The sequence below is a fragment of the Pezoporus occidentalis genome, unplaced genomic scaffold (genome assembly GCF_034315485.1).
Source record: "Pezoporus occidentalis ecotype Australia unplaced genomic scaffold, CSIRO_AGI_Poc_V1 ctg3, whole genome shotgun sequence".
Lineage (NCBI taxonomy): Eukaryota > Metazoa > Chordata > Aves > Psittaciformes > Psittacidae > Pezoporus > Pezoporus occidentalis.
The window spans coordinates 85,755-105,349 of NW_026914940.1; the positions used below are offsets into that span (position 1 = coordinate 85,755).

General features: G+C 53.4%; 1 protein-coding gene across 2 annotated transcripts in view; it reads left to right on the plus strand.

Annotated features, from left to right (window-relative positions):
• The first annotated feature begins 10,794 nt into the window (after positions 1 to 10,794).
• The window catches only part of ZC3H3 (zinc finger CCCH-type containing 3), a 155,872-nt gene continuing 147,071 nt past the window's right edge, over positions 10,795 to 19,595 (plus strand). For both annotated transcript variants that reach the window (XM_062626938.1, XM_062626939.1), the window contains exons 1-3: positions 10,795 to 10,923; positions 14,333 to 15,725; positions 19,008 to 19,204. In XM_062626938.1, the coding sequence (XP_062482922.1) occupies positions 10,878 to 10,923; positions 14,333 to 15,725; positions 19,008 to 19,204 (1,636 nt within the window). In that variant the 5' untranslated portion in view covers positions 10,795 to 10,877. The remainder of the gene's footprint in view (positions 10,924 to 14,332; positions 15,726 to 19,007; positions 19,205 to 19,595) is intronic.

Here is a 19,595-nt window from a genome sequence, read left to right on the forward strand (position 1 = left end):
GGGCAGGTGGGGTGTGAGATGGGACCACGGATGCAGGGGGTGGACAGGGGCTCTCTCCCCAGCCACACAGAATCATAGAATAGTTAGGGTTGGAAAGGACCTTAAGATCATCCAGCCCCAACCCCCCTGCCATGGGCAGGGACACCTCACACTAAACCATGTCACCAAAGGCTCTGTCCAACCTGGTCTTGAACACTGCCAGGGATGGAGCATTCACAACCTCCCTGGGCAACCCATTCCAGTGCCTCACCACCCTAATAGGAAAGAATTTCCTTCTTATATCCAATCTAAACTTCCCCTGTTTCAGTCTGAACCCATCACCCCTTGTCCTATCACTCCAGTCCCTAATGAAGAGTCCCTCCCCAGCATCCCTATAGGCCCCCTTCAGACACTGGAAGCTGCTATGAGGTCTCCACGCAGCTTCTCTTCTCCAGGTTGAACAGCCCCAACTTCCTCAGCCTGTCTTCATACAGGAGGTGCTCCAGCCCCTGATCATCCTCGTGGCCTCCTCTGGACTTGTTCCAACAGTTCCATGTCCTTTTTATATTGAGGACACCAGAACTGCACACAATGCTCCAGGTGAGGTCTCGCAAGTGCAGAGTAGAGGGGCAGGATCACCTCCTTCCACCTGCTGGTCACGCTCCTTTTGATGCAGCCCAGGATACGGTTGCTTTCTGGTCTGCAAACGCACACTGAAGCCGGCTCATGTTCATTTTCTCATCAACCAACATCCCCAAGTCCTTCACAGGGCTGCTCTGAATCTCTTCTCTGCCCAACCTGTAGCTGTGTCTGGGATTGCTCCCACCCAGGTGTAGGACCTTGCAACCTGGAGGGGTTCTGAGACTCCTGGATCATATCAGGGTCCTGGTGATACAGATTCAGGTACCTGGGGGTTAAGGTGATGGAGCTTCAGGCACCCTGGGGTCCCCATGATGGAGGCTCAGATACCTGGGGATCCCTGTGATGAAGGCTCAGGCAATGCCAGGTACCAGTGATGGAGGCTCAGGCACCCTAGGCTCTGGTGATGGAGGCTCAGCAGAGCCAGGGCTTTGCTAGCGGCCCTTGTGGGACAGAGGACACAGGAGATGGATGAGCAGGGAGCTGTGCAGACCATTCCAGAGCTAAAATCCATGGAGAAGAAGGCTTGACTTTAACTCTTGTCTTGCTGGAAACTCTGCTTTTCTTCTCCCTCTCCCACTGCCATACCTGATCTCATCCCAGAGGTTCCCAGGGCCCTGCGGTGGAGCACCAAGCAAGGGACACTTCCCAGCACTGAGAAGGATTTAGGGTCAGGAGAAACGTTCCACCCATGCTTGCACCCATCTGAATTGCAGCAATGGGAGCTGAGAAGAGCAATGGCCCCTATGGTGGTGGCACATACAGACCCACTGGAAAGCACTGGGGTCATGGCACGGGGCATGCCAACACATCTTGGTACTCACACATTGAAGGGGCTGCAAATTAAAGCAGTTTGTACCTTTACACCTAAAAACATACAATGGTGGGCCAGAGACTTTGGAGCAGAGCACTCTCTCGGTGGTTTTTGCTGGTGCTGTCGGATGGATGGATGGATGAACGGATGGATGGATGAACGGATGGATGGATGCATGGATGGATGCATGGATGGATGGAGCAGCCCTGAAGAGAAGAACTTGGGGTGCTGGGTGAAGAGAAGCTCCCCATGACCAGGCTTCAGTGAGCGCTTGAGCCCAGAACCCCCTCATGTGCTGGGCTGAACCCCAGAGTGTGAGCAGCAGCTCAGGGAGGGGATCCTGCCCCTCTGCTGAAGGAAGGGGAGACCTGAGAGCAGCTCCAGTGCCTAAAGGGGCTGCAGGGAACCTGGAAAGGGTCTTTGGACAAGGGCCTGTAGGGACAGGCCAAGGGGAATGGCTTTAACCTGCCAGAGGGGAGACTGAGCTGAGCTCTTAGGCAGAAGCTCTTCCCTGTGAGGGTGCTGAGGTGCTGGCACAGGGTGCCCAGAGAAGCTGTGGCTGCCCCATCCCTGGCAGTGTTCAAGGCCAGGTTGGACACAGGGGCTTGGAGCACCCTGCTCTAGTGGAAGGTGTCCCTGCCCATGGCAGAGGTTGGAGCTGGATGAGCTTTAGGCTGCCTTCCAGCCCAAACCATTCCATGGCTCTCTGGTGCTATTCCTTCAGTGGGTCTGGACACGTGGGGAGCAGCTCTGAGCCACATGAGAGTGTGGATGCAAGCAAAGATGAGGGCATTTAGGCTTTTACCCCCTTGAAGGCTGGACCCACATTAAGGGATGGCAAGGAGAGGTCCCATCTTTGAACTGAATGGCTCCAAAACTCCCAGTTCCCCAAGATGTAGGGGACATACAGGATGAAAATGAGATCCTGGAGGTTGGTTGTTTGTTTTTTTTCTTTCTCTATCCATGAACTAACCTCATTTCTGGAGCAGAATAAGCTTTTGTTTGAGGCAATAAGCTGCAGAGATACTGGCTTCTTGTGTTCCTGTTTCCTATTTCCAGGCAAATCCCGTTTTGGAGGCCCCTGAACACAAGGCTGGGAACTGATCTTCCCAACCACAGCGAGCTGCGGTGGATTGAGGATCAGAATAGCAGACTGGTTGCACACAGGGGATTTGACAGCCTGGGTTTGGCTTCTGATGTCCATCCAAACACGAGGGTGGAGAAGGAATGCTCTGGGTTTAGTCTGCAATGGAGGCACTGCTTTAATTTCAGCTTCTCTGCAGTCAAGCTTTAAGCAAGGCACTACCAAAGCAAAGCACCCAATGGAGGGTGGAGGGGGTAGAGGAGCTGGAGCTTCCCTCTCACCCACGTGTGACCCCCAGTGTGCATCACCCACCCAAACTGGTGATGCTGAGCACCCAAAATCCATGTGTTTCTCTTAAAACCCTGACGTGATTCATCTGTGTGGGTCAGAGGAGGTGTTAGGTCGCGATGGAGCTGTCAGTGTCGATGCTGGGAGGGTAGAGCTGTGTTCAATGAGCCATGGATGTGCCAAAGGACCTTTGTTTGGTGCAGAGCTCCACCAAGAGGTGCCAGTAAGCCCCCACCGAAACACAGAGGAGCTTTGTGAGACCCCACTTGCAGCACTGGGTACAGTTCTGGGGTCCTCAGCATAAGAAGGACATGGAGCTGTTGGAGCAAGTCCAGAGGAGGCCATGAGGATGAGCAGGGGCTGGAGCACCTCCTGTATGGAGCCAGGCTGAGAACACTGGGGCAGTTCAGCCTGGAGAAGAGAAGCTGTGTGTAGACCTCAGAGCAGCTTCCAGTGTTCCAGGGCTGCAAGGATGCTGGAGAGGGACTCTTCGTCAGGGACTGGAGCAATAGGACAAGGGGTGATGGGTTCAAACTGAAACAGGGGAAGTTCACGTTGGATGCAAGCCAGGAGTTCTTCCCTGTGAGGGTGCTGAGGCACTGGCACAGGGTGCCCAGAGAAGCTGTGGCTGCCCCATCCGTGGCAGTGTTCAAGGCCAGGTTGGACACAGGGTCTTGGAGCACCCTGCTCTAGTGGAAGGGGTCCCTGCCCGTGGCAGGGGTTGGTGTTGGATGAGCTTAAAGGCCCCTTCCAACACAAACCATTCCATGCAGCTATGGTCCAGCTTCAGTTGTGAAGGAGGTAGAACTTTGCTCCCTAAGCACTTGGGATTTGGACTTTTCCCTGCTCAGGCAGAAATCCACCTACTGACAATTAAATATTTGCTTTAGAAATACACTTTTCCAACCAGAGCTCTCCTGCAAAACGTGCTCTACCAGGGATCTGAGCTTATCCCTGTCTACTGTGGTTGCAACACCAGCTGCTGTTGCAACATTCCCACGTTGCATGACCTGGAATTCATGGCTAAAAACATTGGCAGATCCTTTTGGTGCAATGAGGTTTCAGGAATTTCACAACACCACCAAAGAGATGGGAAGCAGCTCCTGACAAACGCTGAGTTGCAGGTTAGTGAGTGAGCAGTGACATTTGCTGCATCTCCTGTTGAAGGAAAAGTGGCATCAGCTCTCCCATTGCAAGTCCTGGAAGTGAGGAAAAGATGCTCAGGAAGAAGGTGGTGATATTTGAAGACCTTTCTGGCCTTGTTTTGACCTAACAGCACCAACTGACTGGGACACCACTGAGCTGCAAGCAAAGCAGAGGCTGACGCTCACATCCAGCAATAACTCAACCATGGAAAGCCACAGAGGAATGACACTGCCTTGTTCCTCCTGATATCAAGTTTGCCTGCCATAAGTTGCACCTGATGAATCCTGGAATGGTTTGGGTTGGAAAGGACCTTAAAGCTCATCCAGTTCCAATCTCTGCCACAGGCATGGACACCTTACACTAGAGCAGGGTGCTCCAAGCCCCTGTGTCCAACCTGGCCTTGAACACTCAGGGATGGGGCAGCCACAGCTCCTCTGGGCACCCTGTGCCAGCGCCTCAGCACCCTCACAGGGAAGATGCCACCATGGGCTCCTGCACGTTGGTTGTACCCCTTGGAAATGAGGTGTTCGCTGCAAGGGAAACAGCCACCTTTCCATTTAGAGGAGCTGGTGGCATCCTATGAGTCACGGTGGTCACAGACACCTCCTTGCCCACGAAAGGAAAATGCATTCTGCTGTGGGGTGTCATTGTCCCACAGGATCCCCTGCCCCACTGAGCTGAGGGTTTGGACATCATAAGATTAACTGAGGTGCAGCTGCTTTTTCTGCTTAGAAAGGTTTGTGGGCCTGTAAGGATGCTGAGAGGGACTCTTCATCAGGGACTGCAGTGATAGGGCAAGGGGTGATGGGTTCAAAGTGAAACAGGGGAGGTTCAGGTTGGAGATAAGGAAGAAGCTCTTCCCTGTGAGGGTGCTGAGGCACTGGCACAGGGTGCCCAGAGAAGCTGTGGCTGCCCCATCCCTGGCAGGGTTCAAGGCCAGGTTGGACACAGGGGCTTGGAGCACCCTGCTCTAGTGGAAGGGGTCCCTGCCCATGGCAGGGATTGGAGCTGGATGATCCCAAACCATTCTGTGATTCTACGATTCTATGGTTCATGGCTGTTCCTTGCTGTCTTCATGCAAGTTCAAACCATTCCAACTTCAGTGGGTGAACACGGAGGAGAAAAAAGAGGCTTTGCTCTTTGTCCCCACTTTAAACACCTTGGAAAATAATCACTGCAGCTGGGAATGACAGTGATGCAGAAGCACATAGATCACTGCTCTGATTTCTCCCCATCCCCATATACATGTATTTAGGTCTGTGTGCAGCTCCAGCACCAGCAGCGAGACTGGAGGCAAGAAAGAGGGACAGAAAATAGACATCACAGCGGAAAACCAGTGCCCACTTGATAAATGACAGTGGCTTCTCCTTCAGGATCGTGCAGCAGCTTCTTTTTCTGCTACTGACATTTTCCTGTTTTCCAGCTAACCCAGGAGACATCTCCTTCCCTCGAGCCCGCGCTCCTCAGCCTTGCTATTATCAGCAAAAACTGTGATTCTACACTTTGGTTGCCCTTGGGAAGGGCTTTTTTTCCCCTCCTAAGTTGAAATAGCAAAAACTTTATGGAGAAGAAGTAACTTTCTTCAGCTGGAGGCTGTGCTCAAGCTCTGAATTGCAGCAGCACACAGCGCAAGACGATGTCAGGATGGGCTGAGATGGATGGTGCTCCAAATGTGTTAAAACCAAAGGCAGGAGACAAAATAGGTTCCTGGATGTTGAGGATGGGAGGAAATGCTGCCCAACTGCTTGACGAGGGGCAAAGTTGTCTATCAGCACCCTTGTCAGGTCCCCACTGCACACCAGGGTTGTGGGACTGCAGGAGGATGGAACCAGGAGGGGCTGGGCTCTGCTCCCAAGGAACAAGGGATGGGACAAGAGAAACCGGCCTCAAGCTGCACCAGGGCAGGTTTAGATGGAGCTGAGGAACAATTCCTTGCCCAGAGGGTGCTCAGGCTTTGGAACAGGCTGCCCAGGGCAGGGCTGCAGTCACCGTCCCTGCAAGTACAGTGTGGAGACGAGGCCTCAGTGCCATGGGTTAGTGGTGGCCTTGGCAGTGCTGGGGAATGGTTGGACTGGATGAGCTTAAAGGGCTTTTCCCACCTCACTGATTCTATGATCCGGGGATCCTAGGAGATCCCTGAGCCTTCATAAACCCTCTTGTGGGAGGAGGTAGCAGAAGCATCAATGCCTCCCACTCTCCCTGCCATTAGGTCTCTGCAATGTGCTAGTGCAGCACTAACAAGTCCCATGTTTTAGCTTGTGTCAGCAAGTTTAGAGTGCTATTGAGGGACTCTGGATTAAACCAAAAGCTGATGAGACCACGATTTCAAACGTGGGAGCAGCTTAATCGGGTTCTGCTGCACACTTGTCCCTGGATCTGCAGTTCGAGTGATGCTTAAGGCCATTAGAAGGATTAGCACCATGGTTATTCTGGGCTGAATGAGAACATTTGATTTCTCCAATGTGTTTCCCTCCCTGGGGCAGCATCAAACCCCTGCACTTGGTTTTTGCTGTTTGCTTAATTCAATTAGGCTTACAAACAACTGTGGGTGCTCTGAACAAAGAACAAGTGATGTGAACTCCTATAGCCTTCAACAAGTGATGTGAACTCCTATAGCCTTCAGATGTGCTGCTTGTAACAGGCATAGAGTGGAGAAGCAGCTGCAGTGCTGCCTCATGGAGGGCTGGGAGGAAAATCGAGTGTTTCTTTTAGTGATGCAGCATCCTTGTCTCTCCTTTGCCCTCTGCATCTCAGGGGAGAGCTGTGAAACTGCTCCAAGGGTGCTCTTCTCTGTTCCCTGGAGAAGACCCACTTAAATCTTCAAATCATTGAATCATGGAATAGTTTGGGTTGGAAAGGACCAGTAAGATCATCCAGTTCCAACCCCTGCCATGGGCAGGGATGCCTCACACCAGATCACATCACGCAAGGCTCTGTCCAACCTGGCCTTGAACACTGCCAGGGATGGGGCAGCCACAGCTTCTCTGGGCACCCTGTGCCAGCGCCTCAGCACCCTCACAGGGAAGGGCTTCTTCCTTACCTCCAACCTGAACTTCCCCTGTTTTACTTTGAACCCGTCACCTGTTGTCCTATCACTCCGGTCCCTAATGAAAAGTCCCTCTCCAGCATCCCTGTAGCCCCCTTCAGACACTGGAAGCTGCTCTGAGGTCTCCACGCAGCTTCTCTTCTTCAGGCTGAACAGCCCCAGTGTTCTCAGCCTGTTTCCATACAGGAGGTGCTCCAGCCCTTGATCATCCTCGTGGCCTCCTCTGGACTTGCTCCAAGAGCACCATGTCCTTCTTATGTTGAGGACACCAGAACTGCACCCAGTGCTGCAAGTGGGGTCCCATGGGAACCCTTGCTCCTCTGGATGCCCACACCCCACCAAAGCTCTCCTTATGGGGAGCACCCAGGGAGCATTGAGGAGGTTCCCCAATGTTCAGCTCCAGCTCTGCCTTGCCCTATATATCGCTTTTCCCAGCTGACAGCTTTTGCTGTCGATTGGCCGAACAGGACCCAACTGCTTTCAGCTCCCTCCTCCCTGAGGCTGGGCTCCGTGGATACGTGGCTTCCCTGGGTTAAAAACGAGCTTTTCCTCTGCGTGTGCCAAATCCATTTGAATTCCGAGCAGCCCCTTTCTGCAAAGCCCCGGCTCTTTGTGCCAGCACCAGGGAGGGAATGAGCAGCTGGGAGCGGAGGAGGCTGCTTGTGCCAGAAGTGCCAACTGCTGCCACTTTAAGGCAGTTATGAAACCCTGTGAGGGGGGGGTTGTGATGGATTGAGGCTCATCCGAGGCTGCTCAAAGGGAGGAGAGCTGCAGTCTCTGCTTGCCTGGTCCTCGGCTCGTTCCCGTTCATGCAGGACTTTGCCATAAGGGAGGATGTGGAGGGGTTTTGTGCAGTTTTAGGGCTTCAGGGCCAGGCTCCCCTACGGCTTTGTGTTGTTAAATCTCTGCTTCCGTCTGCACAAAGTGGTTTATTCCTCTGGGTTGGCTCTTCCCCATATTCCACCATCACATTGCTTTAAAAGGCCGTTCAAACACAGCATAAATCATTTATGGAATCCACCTTTCCGAGCAGGCAAATCCTGGGCTTGCCTCGGGGATGTTATTTGATCAGAGCTGGGATAGGCAGAGCTCCCTAAATGTGATGGGAAGTGAGACATCCCAAGGGAAAGCTTTTGGTTTAAATGATTTCAGGTTGATGATCAGTTGCTTTTATAATGTTCCCATCATGGGAGTGTTTAAAGGAAGCAGCTTTGTGCTGGTGCAGCTCCTTGCCTCAGCTTTTTTTCCCCAAAATAGTTTTAAAGGTAATTTTAGGCTGGGTTTTTATCTCCTTTGAAGACTTGAGGTTCTGTTATGGCTTTATTTAAAGTTATGGGCTTTATTCCCTTAGGGAAGAGCGAAATCAGTCAGAAAACAAACTCCTTCAGGATAACATCCATATAAATGATGTTCTCTGGTTGTGCTCTCAGTGGGATGGAGACACTTTGTGGATACTCCTGATTTGATCAGGGGCTGGAGCACCTCCTGTATGGAGCCAGGCTGAGAACATTGGGGCTGTTGAGGCTGGAGAAGAGAAGCTGCGTGGAGACCTCAAAGCAGCTTCCAGTGTCTGAAGGGGGCTACAAGGATGCTGGAGAGGGACTCTTCATCAGGGACTGGAGTGACAGGACAAGGGGTGATGGGTTCAGACTGAAACAGGGCAAATTCACGTTGGAGATAAGGCAGGAGTTCTTCCCTGTGAGGGTGCTGAGGCGCTGGCACGGGGTACCCAGAGAAGCTGTGGCTGCCCCATCCCTGGCAGTGTTCAAGGCCAGGTTGGACACAGAGGCTTGGAGCACCCTGCTCTAGTGGAAGGTGTCCCTGCCCATGGCAGGGGTTGGAACTGGACGAGCTTCAGCTCCTTTCCAACCCAAACCATGCTATGATTCTATGGTTATATGGTTTGTACTGGTGACACAGGACAGCGTTGGTCACAACATGACCTTCAGGATGGACACGCTCAGGGGTACAGTTCCCCATCACACTTGTGCTCCAGGCCCTGCACTAGCCCCGTTGCCCTTCTCTGGCCCCACTCCAGCACCTCAATGTCTCTCTTGCAGTGATGCTAGACAGGAACGAAGAGCTCATCTACACACAGAAGAGGAGCAGGAGCTTCCTTACTACAGCGCTGGTGCTGGGTGGAATTTCCACAGACCACGCACACCCGATCCTGGTTTCATCATTGCATTTATACACAGGAATTACAAGGTAGAACACTGTCAGTTACAACGAGTGGTTCATGATTTACATACAATCACAATATCTGCTGAGTCATTCCCTTCTGTTACCACGCTTGTGCAGAGAAAGGGTCCTCACCTGGACAAGGGGCTTCTTGATCTGTGCGTGTCCTTTGACTACTATAATGAGAGTATAATGAGGGTAGCTTGCCTAAAGGACCCCCTCATCCTGTTTTGTCGGCTGGCTACATACCTACTTTGCCAGGCTGTCAAATAACTCAGCCTATACAATAGACCCTGGGTGCTCTGGTTATGGTCCAGAGAGTAAGGACTAAGGCCGATGTGATCCGGAGAATAGGGACTTCATGCAATGCACCACTGGATTTCAAGCAGCACAGCAACCCATCCATCACTGGTGAATAAATGCTAACGTAACGTGACACGACATAACATAAGGCAACATAACATAACATTAAGATAACATAGCTAACATTAACATAACATAACTAACGTAACATAACTAACACTATCATAACTAACATTACATTACATTACACCTGGGTCGGAGCAATGCCAGGCACAGCTACAGGTTGGGCAGAGAAGAGATTCAGAGCAGCCCTGTGAAGGACTTGGGGGTGTTGGTTGATGAGAAAATGAACATGAGCCGGCTTCAGTGTGTGCTTGCAGCGCAGAAAGGAACCGTATCCTGGGCTGCATCAAAAGGAGCGTGACCAGCAGGTCGAAGGAGGTGATCCTGCCCCTCTACTCTGCACTTGTGAGACGTCACCTGGAGTATTGTGTGCAGTTCTGGTGTCCTCAACATAAAAAGGACATGGAACTGTTGGAACAAGTCCAGAGGAGGCCACGAGGATGATCAGGGGCTGGAGCACCTCCTGTATGAAGACAGGCTGAGGAAGTTGGGGCTGTTCAGCCTGGAGAAGAGAAGCTGCATGGAGACCTCATAGCAGCTTCCAGTGTCTGAAGGGGGCCTATAGGGATGCTGGGGAGGGACTCTTCATTAGGGACTGGAGTGATAGGAGAAGGGGTAACGGGTTAAAACTAAAACAGGGGAAATTTAGATTGGATATAAGGAGGAAATTCTTTTCTGTTAGGGTGGTGAGGCACTGGAATGGGTTGCCCAGGGAAGTTGTGAATGCTCCATCCCTGGCAGTGTTCAAGACCAGGTTGGACAGAGCCTTGGGTGCCATGGTTTAGTGTCAGGTGTCCCTGCCCATGGCAGGGGGGTTGGGGCTGGATGATCTTAAGGTCCTTTCCAACCCAAACCATTCTGCGATTCTGTAATGCTAACATAAAGGTGAACTCCTTAAATCAAGATGTTCCTGGAGCTGTTTCACAAACAAATACAGGAGGAGTCAGTAAAACTTAAGCTAACGTGCAGCAATGAGGGGCTCAGCGTTGAACACTGTACAAATGGCGGCAGCTGGGCCACGATGGGCAGGGCAGAGAGGTTGAGCACAGCGGCTGGAGCCGGAGCCGAGCCGAGCCGAGCCGAGCCGAGCCAAGCCAGGCGTCGGACGGGGCTAGGGCCCGGCTCCGGGTCAGGCTCCTGGAGGGCGTCTAGGCCTCGATCTGTTGCGTTGCCAAGCAACGGCGGGCCGTACGTGACGTCTCCCAACGGCCGGCGCCGGGTGATGACGTAACGGATGTGGGAGGGGGTTGTTGGTGGTGCGGGGCGCTGCGGGGATGGAGGAGAGGGAGCGGCTGTGGAGGAAGATTCGGCTGCTGCAGGGTACGGCCCGCGATGGCGGCGGGACGGGGGGGACTGAAGTGTCCATGGAGGGACTGAAGTGTCCATGGAGGGACTGAAGTGTCCATGGAGGGACTGAAGTGTCCATGGGGGGAAAGAACATGGCGGGGGGAACGACTGAGGTGTGGATGTGGTGGAGGCATGGGATGTGGGGGGGACCTGGGCCGGGGGACTGATGTGTTGATGGAGGGGAGAGGGTTGTGAAGGGGACCGGGGAGTCGATAGAAGGAGGGGTTGTGGGGGACGCCGAGGGGGTATGACAAGTTGTGGGGGGACTGAGGCGTCGATATGGGGCATGAACGGGTTGTGGGGGGGGCTGAGGTGTAGATGGAGTGGAGGGACGGGTTGTGGGAGGGACCTGGGGGTTAGGATGGGTCGTGGGGGCGTCGATGGGGGGGGAATTGAGGTGTCGGGGGGGGCAGTGGGCTGCGAAGGGGACTGAGGAGTCGATGGGGGGCGAAGGACGGCTTGGGGGGGGGGGGGGTGGGCCTGGGGGATATGAAGGGGTTGTGGGGGCGATTGAGGTGTCGGGGGTGGAGGAGAGATTGGGAATCCTGGGGGGGGGGGTGCGAGCTGTGAAGAGGACCTCGAGGTTGGGGAGTCGGGGAGGTGGGTTTTTGAGGGGGGGACCGGATAGGATCCCGGGAATGCTGGGGAGGGAAGGAATGAGGGCTGGGAAGGGCCCAAGGGAGGGGAGAGGTGGTGGGGAGTCAGGAGAAGTGGCCCAAGGCAGGGAGGGAACAGAGACCAGATATTGCTATGGGGTTTAGGAGTCCCCCCCGGGGGGGGGGGGGGGTGTGTCCTCATGCTCCTGGCCCCTCCAGGGCCTGTGACCCTTCTGCCTTTGGCTATCCCCTGCCCCACAACCCTTGGGGCCGGTGGCACAGAGGTGGGTTGTTGCCCTTTGTCATAGAACCACAGAAGGGTTTGAATTGAAGGGACCTTAAAGCTCATCCAGTTCCAACTCCTGTCACAGGCAGGAACCCCTTCCACTAGAGCAGGGTGCTCCAAGCCCCTGTGTCCAACCTGGCCTTGAACACTGCCAGGGATGGGGCAGCCACAGCTTCTCTGGGCACCCTGTGCCAGCGCCTCAGCACCCTCACAGGGAAGAACTTCTGCCTTATCTCCAACCTGAACTTCCCCTGTTTCAGTCTGAACCCATCACCCCTTGTCCTGTTGCTGCAGCCCCTGATGAAGAGTCCCTCTCCAGCGTCCTTGTAGCCCCTTTCAGACACTGGAAGCTGCTCTGAGGTCTCCACGCAGCTTCTCCTCTCCAGGCTGAGGCTCCTCGGCATGGCGGGGGAACATGAGGGGGATTTAGATGTAGATATATATTTATGTGCCCTTTCCCAGCTCTGCTGAGCATCAGCTCTTATTCTTAGCACCAACTCATTCTATTTATAGACTTCAAGGTAATTTTTCCTCATTAGTAAGGCCACAGATTCCACTCAGGCCTTGCAGGGGATCTGCCCCTGGCCTGGAGCTCCTCTGTGGTGGGGGTGGGATGAGAGGAAGGAAAACAGGGTCCTTAAGGCCTCCTCCAGGAGGGATCTGCTGACGCTGCTGTTCCACTGGCAGCTCTGTGCCACCTTGTGTAGGAATAGCTTTTCTACACTGACATGTGCCGAAAACACAGGGCTCAAACCCCCTTTGACATTCCCTTTTGTTGGAAGGGTTTTCTCAACACTGAGGCTCAACAAGTGCGCACCCTCCCTAACTGACACTTATCTATTATCCAGAAGGCGTCCTTAGGAGACCAAAGCATTGGGTGGTGGCTTGGCAGAGGGTGTGCAGTGACGCAACAGTGAAGCCGGGGCCACCTCAGAGCCTCCTTGTTGTAGGTTTGAAGAAGATACAAGAAGCTGGTGCAGGGCCTGGAGCACAAGTGTGATGGGGAAGGGCTGAGGGACCTGGGGGGTTCAGTGTGGAGAAGAGAAGGCTCAGGGGGGACCTGATTGCTCCCTACAAGTGCCTGAGAGGAGGATGGAGCCAGGAGGGGCTGGGCTCTGCTCCCAAGGAACAAGGGATGGGACAAGAGGAACCGGCCTCAAGCTGCCCCAGGGCAGGTTTAGATGGAGCTGAGGACCAATTCCTTCCCCAGAGGGTGCTCAGGCATTGGAACAGGCTGCCCAGGGCAGGGCTGCAGTCACTGTCCCTGCAAATGTTCACACACCGTGGAGACGAGGGGTCAGTGGTGGCCTTGGCAGTGCTGAGGAATGGTTGGACTGGATGAGCTTAAAGGGCTTTTCACCCTGGTTGATTCTATGGTGCTGTGCTTTGCGGTTGTTGCTGGTGGTGCCTGTTCTGAGCCACATGACTCGCCCTCAGATCCTGCTCTGAAGATACTTCTAGAAACAAAATCAGCATTTTTGTAGATCAGGCTCCAAACCTCATAATTCACACATCCATCTGGCACCTAGAAAAGAGCAGAAAGGGGCAAAATGTGGCTGAGAGCACACGTGAGGTGTGTGATGGGTCTGTTAGTGTGTCTGTGGTTCAGACCTGCTTTGGGCTTGGACTAAACTCCTGTGAGATCACTGTTGTTGCTGACTTCCATGAGGATGGAGGGAGTTTTTCCTTCCAACAGTTATCTGAAATGAGGTTTGTGTGGAGTGATCCTCATTGCAGCATGAGGAAAAGCAGAGCTGTGGTGCTGTCAGACTCCCATGGGATTGGGGATGAACAGGTTCCCAGTGTGTTGGGATTGATGCTGTCAAACTCCCATGGGTTTGGGGATGAACAGATCCCCAGTGTGTTGGGATTGATGCTGTCAAACTCCCATGGGTTTGGGGATGAACAGATCCCCAGTGTGTTGGGATTGATGCTGTCAAACTCCCATGGGTTTGGGGATGAAGAGATCCCCAGTGTATTGGGATTGATGCTGTCAAACTCCCATGGGTTTGGGGGTGAACAGATCCCCAGTGTGTTGGGATTGGTGCTGTCAAACTCCCATGGGTTTGGGGGTGAACAGATCTCCAGTGTGTTGGGATTGATGCTGTCAAACTCCCATGGGTTTGGGGGTGAACAGATCTCCAGTGTGTTGGGATTGATGCTGTCAAACTCTCATGGGATTGGGGATGAACAGATCCCCAGTGTGTTGGGATTGATGCTGTCAAACTCCCATGGGACTGGGGATGAGCAGATCACCCATGTGTTGGGATTGATGCTGTCAAACTCCCATGGGTTTGGGGATGAACAGATCTCCAGTGTGTTGGGATTGATGCTGTCAAACTCCCATCTGATTGGGGATGAGCAGATCACCCATGTGTTGGGATTGGTGCTGTCAAATTCCCATGGGATTGGGGATGAGCAGATCACCCATGTGTTGGGATTGATGCTGTCAAACTGCCATGGGATTGGGAATGAACAGACATTGTCTTCTCCTCCTTAGGTCTCATCAATGACCACAAGAACACACACGGGGATGCGCCGCTGCCATCCCAACCACCGAGGTGGAACCCCTCCCGGCAGCCTCCCTTCAGCAGGAGGGGGGCATTTTTGGCCAGGTACCCTCAGCAAGCTCCAGCAAGGGATTTCCAGCAGCGCCAAGGTCATTCCTGGAGGAAAAAATATTCCCTTGTGAACCGGCCACCGGGAGCAACGTGTGATGTTGGGAGCAGTGGAAGTGCCAGCACGTCTCAGGCTTTTGGAAGCTATAGGGACAACCAGGCCTCTGAGCCACCAGAGTCATCTCCAGAGAGACATGTGGACCTAACCACTGATGGTAACATAGTTGTGGGGATCCAGCTGCCCCACAGGGCTGCCCAGTTTGGAGATTCCAAAGAGTTTCCTGATGCTGGTTCTTGCTGCAAGCTGGAAATGGTGGTCACAGCTTCAGGTGACAGGAAAAGGGTGCCAAAATCTCCATCTGTGAGCCAAAATGAAGGGAGGAGACCTTCTCTCTCTGTTTCCTTCACTTCATCTCACAGGTTTGTGAGTTCAGCCTATGTGAGTGTGGCAGATGAGCCCAGAAGAGTGCTTATGGCTGGTGACATGGCTGGGAGCTTCCCAGTTTCCTCTGGAAGCACCAGTGAAAGCGCCGTGACACTGAAATCAGAACCTCAGCAGCCTCCAGTGTTGCCAGACCGTGACCCAGCTCAGTACTTGGTGTGGAAGAAGGCAGAGCCACCAGCTCCAGGGCAGTCCAGCTGTGAGCAAGACAGGGATGCTTCCAGAGAGACAAAGCTCCTGGGAAGTGGTGAGCCTTGCTCCAGACCTACTGTGACTTCGGTGATTGGGATGACTCCAGTGAAGGGCAGGTTTTCCACAGTCTCCAAAGCTGTTGGTCACCTAAGAGCTGCCTCAACCCCCATCTCCAGCAAAGCTCCAAAGTTCAGGAAAGCCAATTACACATGGGTTGCAAACCCTGGTAAATGCTCTCGTGCTGTGAAGAGGTGGGCGAGCCCTAGAGCTTCAGAAGGTGCTAAGAGGGTCACTGGTGGAGCAGACAGAGGTGCTAAAGTGTCACCCAAAGCAGACTTGGGCGCAAAGGTGAAGAAATCAGGACTTCAGGCCAAGCTGGGGGTCTCTCCCAGCAAATACAAGTGGAAAGCCACCAGCTTGCAGACCTCACCCTCCACCTCCAAGTCAGCATTCAGGTGGCGGTCAGAGGATCAGCAGAAGCCTCCAGCCTCCAGCCTGCCTCTAGCCAGTGCTGTCTGCACACCTCTGAGTGCTGCATCTGTTGGACTTGGTGGGGTGAAGTCCTCCTTTGGTGACACCACACTGTCCAGTTACAAAGTGAAGAGTCGGACCAAAATCATCAAGAGAAAAGGCAGCTTGGGGTAAGTTGGTGGTTGTTGGTGGTGCTGGTTGTATTTTGTGTCTGCTGGCTTCATGTAAGTGCCTATAAGTGAAATTCCAATGAGGATTTCTGTCTACTAGAGGGACTGTTTGCCTTCCTCTTTCCAAGTGCTTTGTTCTGTTTGGAGACATCCTATTTTCCAGGCTTGGAAGCTCTCAGGTTTTAATTGCTTTCGCAGTTTCTGTCTGCTTCAAGCTTTGAAACAGGAGCTGGGATTTCTTCTCATCTCCCACTCCTGTTCTTTGCTGCAGCACATGGGAGGCTCCTCCCTGACCTGAATAACACACTCATGTTCAAAGGGAAGGAAATGGCTGTTTGATAACCACTTGTGTTGGGGGCTGGGGAAAAGAGAAGTGGCTTGAATCCTAGAATTAGAATGGTTTGGGATGAAGGGACCTTAAAGCCCCGCCAGTTCCAACTCCTGCCACGGGCAGGGACACCTTCTACTAGAGCAGGATGCTCCAAGCTCCTGCGTCCAGCCTGGCCTTGAACACTGCCAGGGATGGGGCAGCCACAGCTTCTCTGGGCACCCTGTGCCAGTGCCTCAGCACCCTCACAGGGAACAGCTTCTGCCTAAGAGCTCATCTGAGTCTCCCCTCTGGCAGGTTAAAGCCATTCCCCTTGGCCTGTCCCTACAGGCCCTTGTCCAAAGCCCCTCTCCAGGTTTCCTGCAGCCCCTTTAGGCACTGGAGCTGCTCTCAGGTCTTCCCTTCACACAGCAGAGGGGCAGGATCCCCTCCCTGAGCTCACGCTCTGGGGGTTCAGCCCAGCACACGGGGGGGGGTTCTGGGCTCAAGTGCACACTGAAGCCTGGTCATGGGGAGCTTCTCCTCACCCAACACCCCAAGTCCCTCTCCACAGGGATGCTCCAATCAGACTGTGTTTGTGCTGCGGATTGCCCCAACCCATAATCCATGACATTAACTCTTTAGAATGTATGGTCTGTCCCCGTAAACCATTGCACAGACCTTGGGGTGAAGTGTGGACAGGAGATGATCTCTGTCCATGATGCTCTACGGGTACTCTACTCCCTTTAGTTGCCATCCCTTTGTGCTGTCCACCTGTAACCCAAAGCATCCTCCCTGCAGGCTCTTACTCTTCCTTATCCTTGTCAAGTCAGTGACAGCTGTGGCTGTTGCAGCCACCTCAGGAGAGTGTCCTGTGCCAGAGCAGCAGATAACTCCTAGGGTCATGTGGAGCAAGTTCTCCCCCCTGTCTGTGTCTGATAGGAACAGAGTACAATGGGGAGGTTATAAATGAAGCTTGATGGAAGGAAAAGGTGTGTGGGCTGAGATATCTGCAGAAAGGGTTTGCACTGGGCTGGGAGTGAAGGGGAGCAGATAAAGAGATTGGGACCAAACTGTGTCTGAAAGCCAGTGTGTTGTGCAAGTGCTGTGAGGGCTTCGTTTCACTGTGCTCCCGGTGAGATAGCTGAGTTTGTGCTACCTTTCTCAGCAGGGCTGGAAGCAATCCCAGCCTGTGCTGCAGGGGAGGGAAGAGGAGGGAATGCTGCCCCTCTACTCTGCTCTTATGAGACCCCACTTGCAGCACTGGGTGCAGTTCTGGTGTCCTCAACATAAGAAGGACACGGAGCTGTTGGAGCAAGTCCAGAGGAGGCCACGAGGATGAGCAGGGCCTGGAGCACCTCCTGTATGGAGACAGGCTGAGAACATTGGGGCTGTTCAGCCTGGAGAAGAGAAGCTGCGTGGAGACCTCAGAGCAGCTTCCAGTGTCTGAAGGGGGCTACAAGGATGCTGGAGAGGGACTCTTCATCAGGGACTGGAGTGATAGGACAAGGGGTGATGTGTTCAAAGTGAAACAGGGGAAGTTCAGGTTGGAGATAAGGCAGAAGTTCTTTACTGAGAGGGTGCTGAGGTGCTGGCACAGGGTGCCCAGAGAAGCTGTGGCTGCCCCATCCCTGGCAGTGTTCAAGGCCAGGTTGGACACAGGGGCTTGGAGCACCCTGCTCTAGTGAAAGGTGTCCCTGTCTGTGGCAGGGGTTGGAACTGGATGATCTTATGGTCGTTTCCAACCCAAACCATTCTATAATAAATGGGATGGGGTGAGGGTTGATGGCAGCTTTGTGACCTTTACTCTCCCACTGAACTCACAGAAACCCTCAGTATAGTGGACAAGTGGTTCGGCTCCTTTCTCACTGCTGTAAAACCAGTTATTGAAATACTGAGCTATTGAAAACTGAGGACTGTGGCCTTAATAATGATTCTGTTTGAAGTAGTGAGCTGGTAACATGGCACCAATTGAGGATCTGGTGCCTCAATTCTGCTGTTTCCCAGATCCTCTGCTTGGTGCTTCACCATAAGTTTCCACCCTTCTCTTGCCCTCCTGGTTTGCTTGAGGATGTGTCTATGAGTGGAATGTGCTGGGAGGGTCACTCTGGAGCAAGGTGCCTGTATAGGCTGGGATTGTTTGGGGTGTTTTGGCAGTTGGGGAGGTGAGACCCCTCCTCATCTTGCTAAAGTCCAGCAGGACCAGGGCACTATTGAGGCCACACCTTGTATCTTGTGTCCCCCACTACAAGAGGGACCTTGAGGTGCTGGAGCGGGGCCAGAGAAGTGCAACGGAGCTGATGCAGAGCCTGGAGCACAAGTGTGATGGGGAACGGCTGAGGGACCTGGGGGGTTCAGTGTGGAGAAGAGAAGGCTCAGGGGGGACCTGATCGCTCCCTACAACTGCCTGAGAGGAGGATGGAGCCAGGAGGGGCTGGGCTCTGCTCCCAAGGAACAAGGGATGGGACAAGAGGAACCGGCCTCAAGCTGCACCAGGGCAGGTTTAGATGGAGCTGAGGAACAATTCCTTGCCCAGAGGGTGCTCAGGCATTGGAACAGGCTGCCCAGGGCAGGGCTGCAGTCACCGTCCCTACAAGTGTTCACACACCGTGGGGACGAGGCCTCAGTGCCATGGGTTAGGGGTGGCCTTGGCAGTGCTGGGGTAATAGTTGGACTGGATGAGCTCAAAGGGCTTTCCTAGTCAAAACCATTCTATGATTCTATCCTCTCTCCTACATCTCTTGAGCAGAAAGCAGAAGGGATTGGTAGAGTTGTTAGAGCCTTCATTCTTCATCTGTGCTTTGCAAGAAACTCCTCACTTGCCTTTTTACTTGGAATTCTCTGGTCAGTGTTTCTTACCACCCTTGGTCTTGGAGCAGTGAGGAGCTCAGTGATAGGAGCTTCTCTTCTCAGCTCTGGGATGGGTTTTGGTCACCTCTTTACTCTCTTCTAACTCTGTGGTGTTCCCTTCACAGCTTCCCAACAGATAAGAAGAGCAGCTTCTCACCCACCACACCTCTGAGGAGCCACTTCCATCTCAGGAAGAAGAACTCCTTGAGGGGCAAACCTTCTGTGACATCAAAGCGTTCCTCACCCAGGGGCCTGGTGCACATCACCAAACACAGGCTCTGCAGGCTGCCAGCCACCAGGATGCAGGCCTCCACCAAGGAAGGTAGGACTAGCCATCCCAAGGGATGATGTTTGCTGTGAGTGCTGGTGAAGCAATTCCAGGGGAAGCTTTGGGGTTTGGAAATGAGTTATGGAGTCCTGCCGCAGGTGTGTATCTGCTGTTGGTGGTCCTGGAGCAAACACTGAGGTGATGTTTGGCTGGTGTAGGGCTTCTGCCTTACCCAGGAGATGTGTTGTGCTTTGACATCTCCAAACAAGGCCATTTGAAAGCTGCTTCTTGGTTTCAGTGTGGTTTTGCTGGACTTGAAGGCATCAAACAGGAAGGAGGAGAATGGCAGGGGCAGTAATACATCTGTAAGACTAGTATCTATTGCATGGGGCAAAAGCTTGTCCATACCATGAGGTGCTCTTCTAGGAGCTATGAACTTACCTAG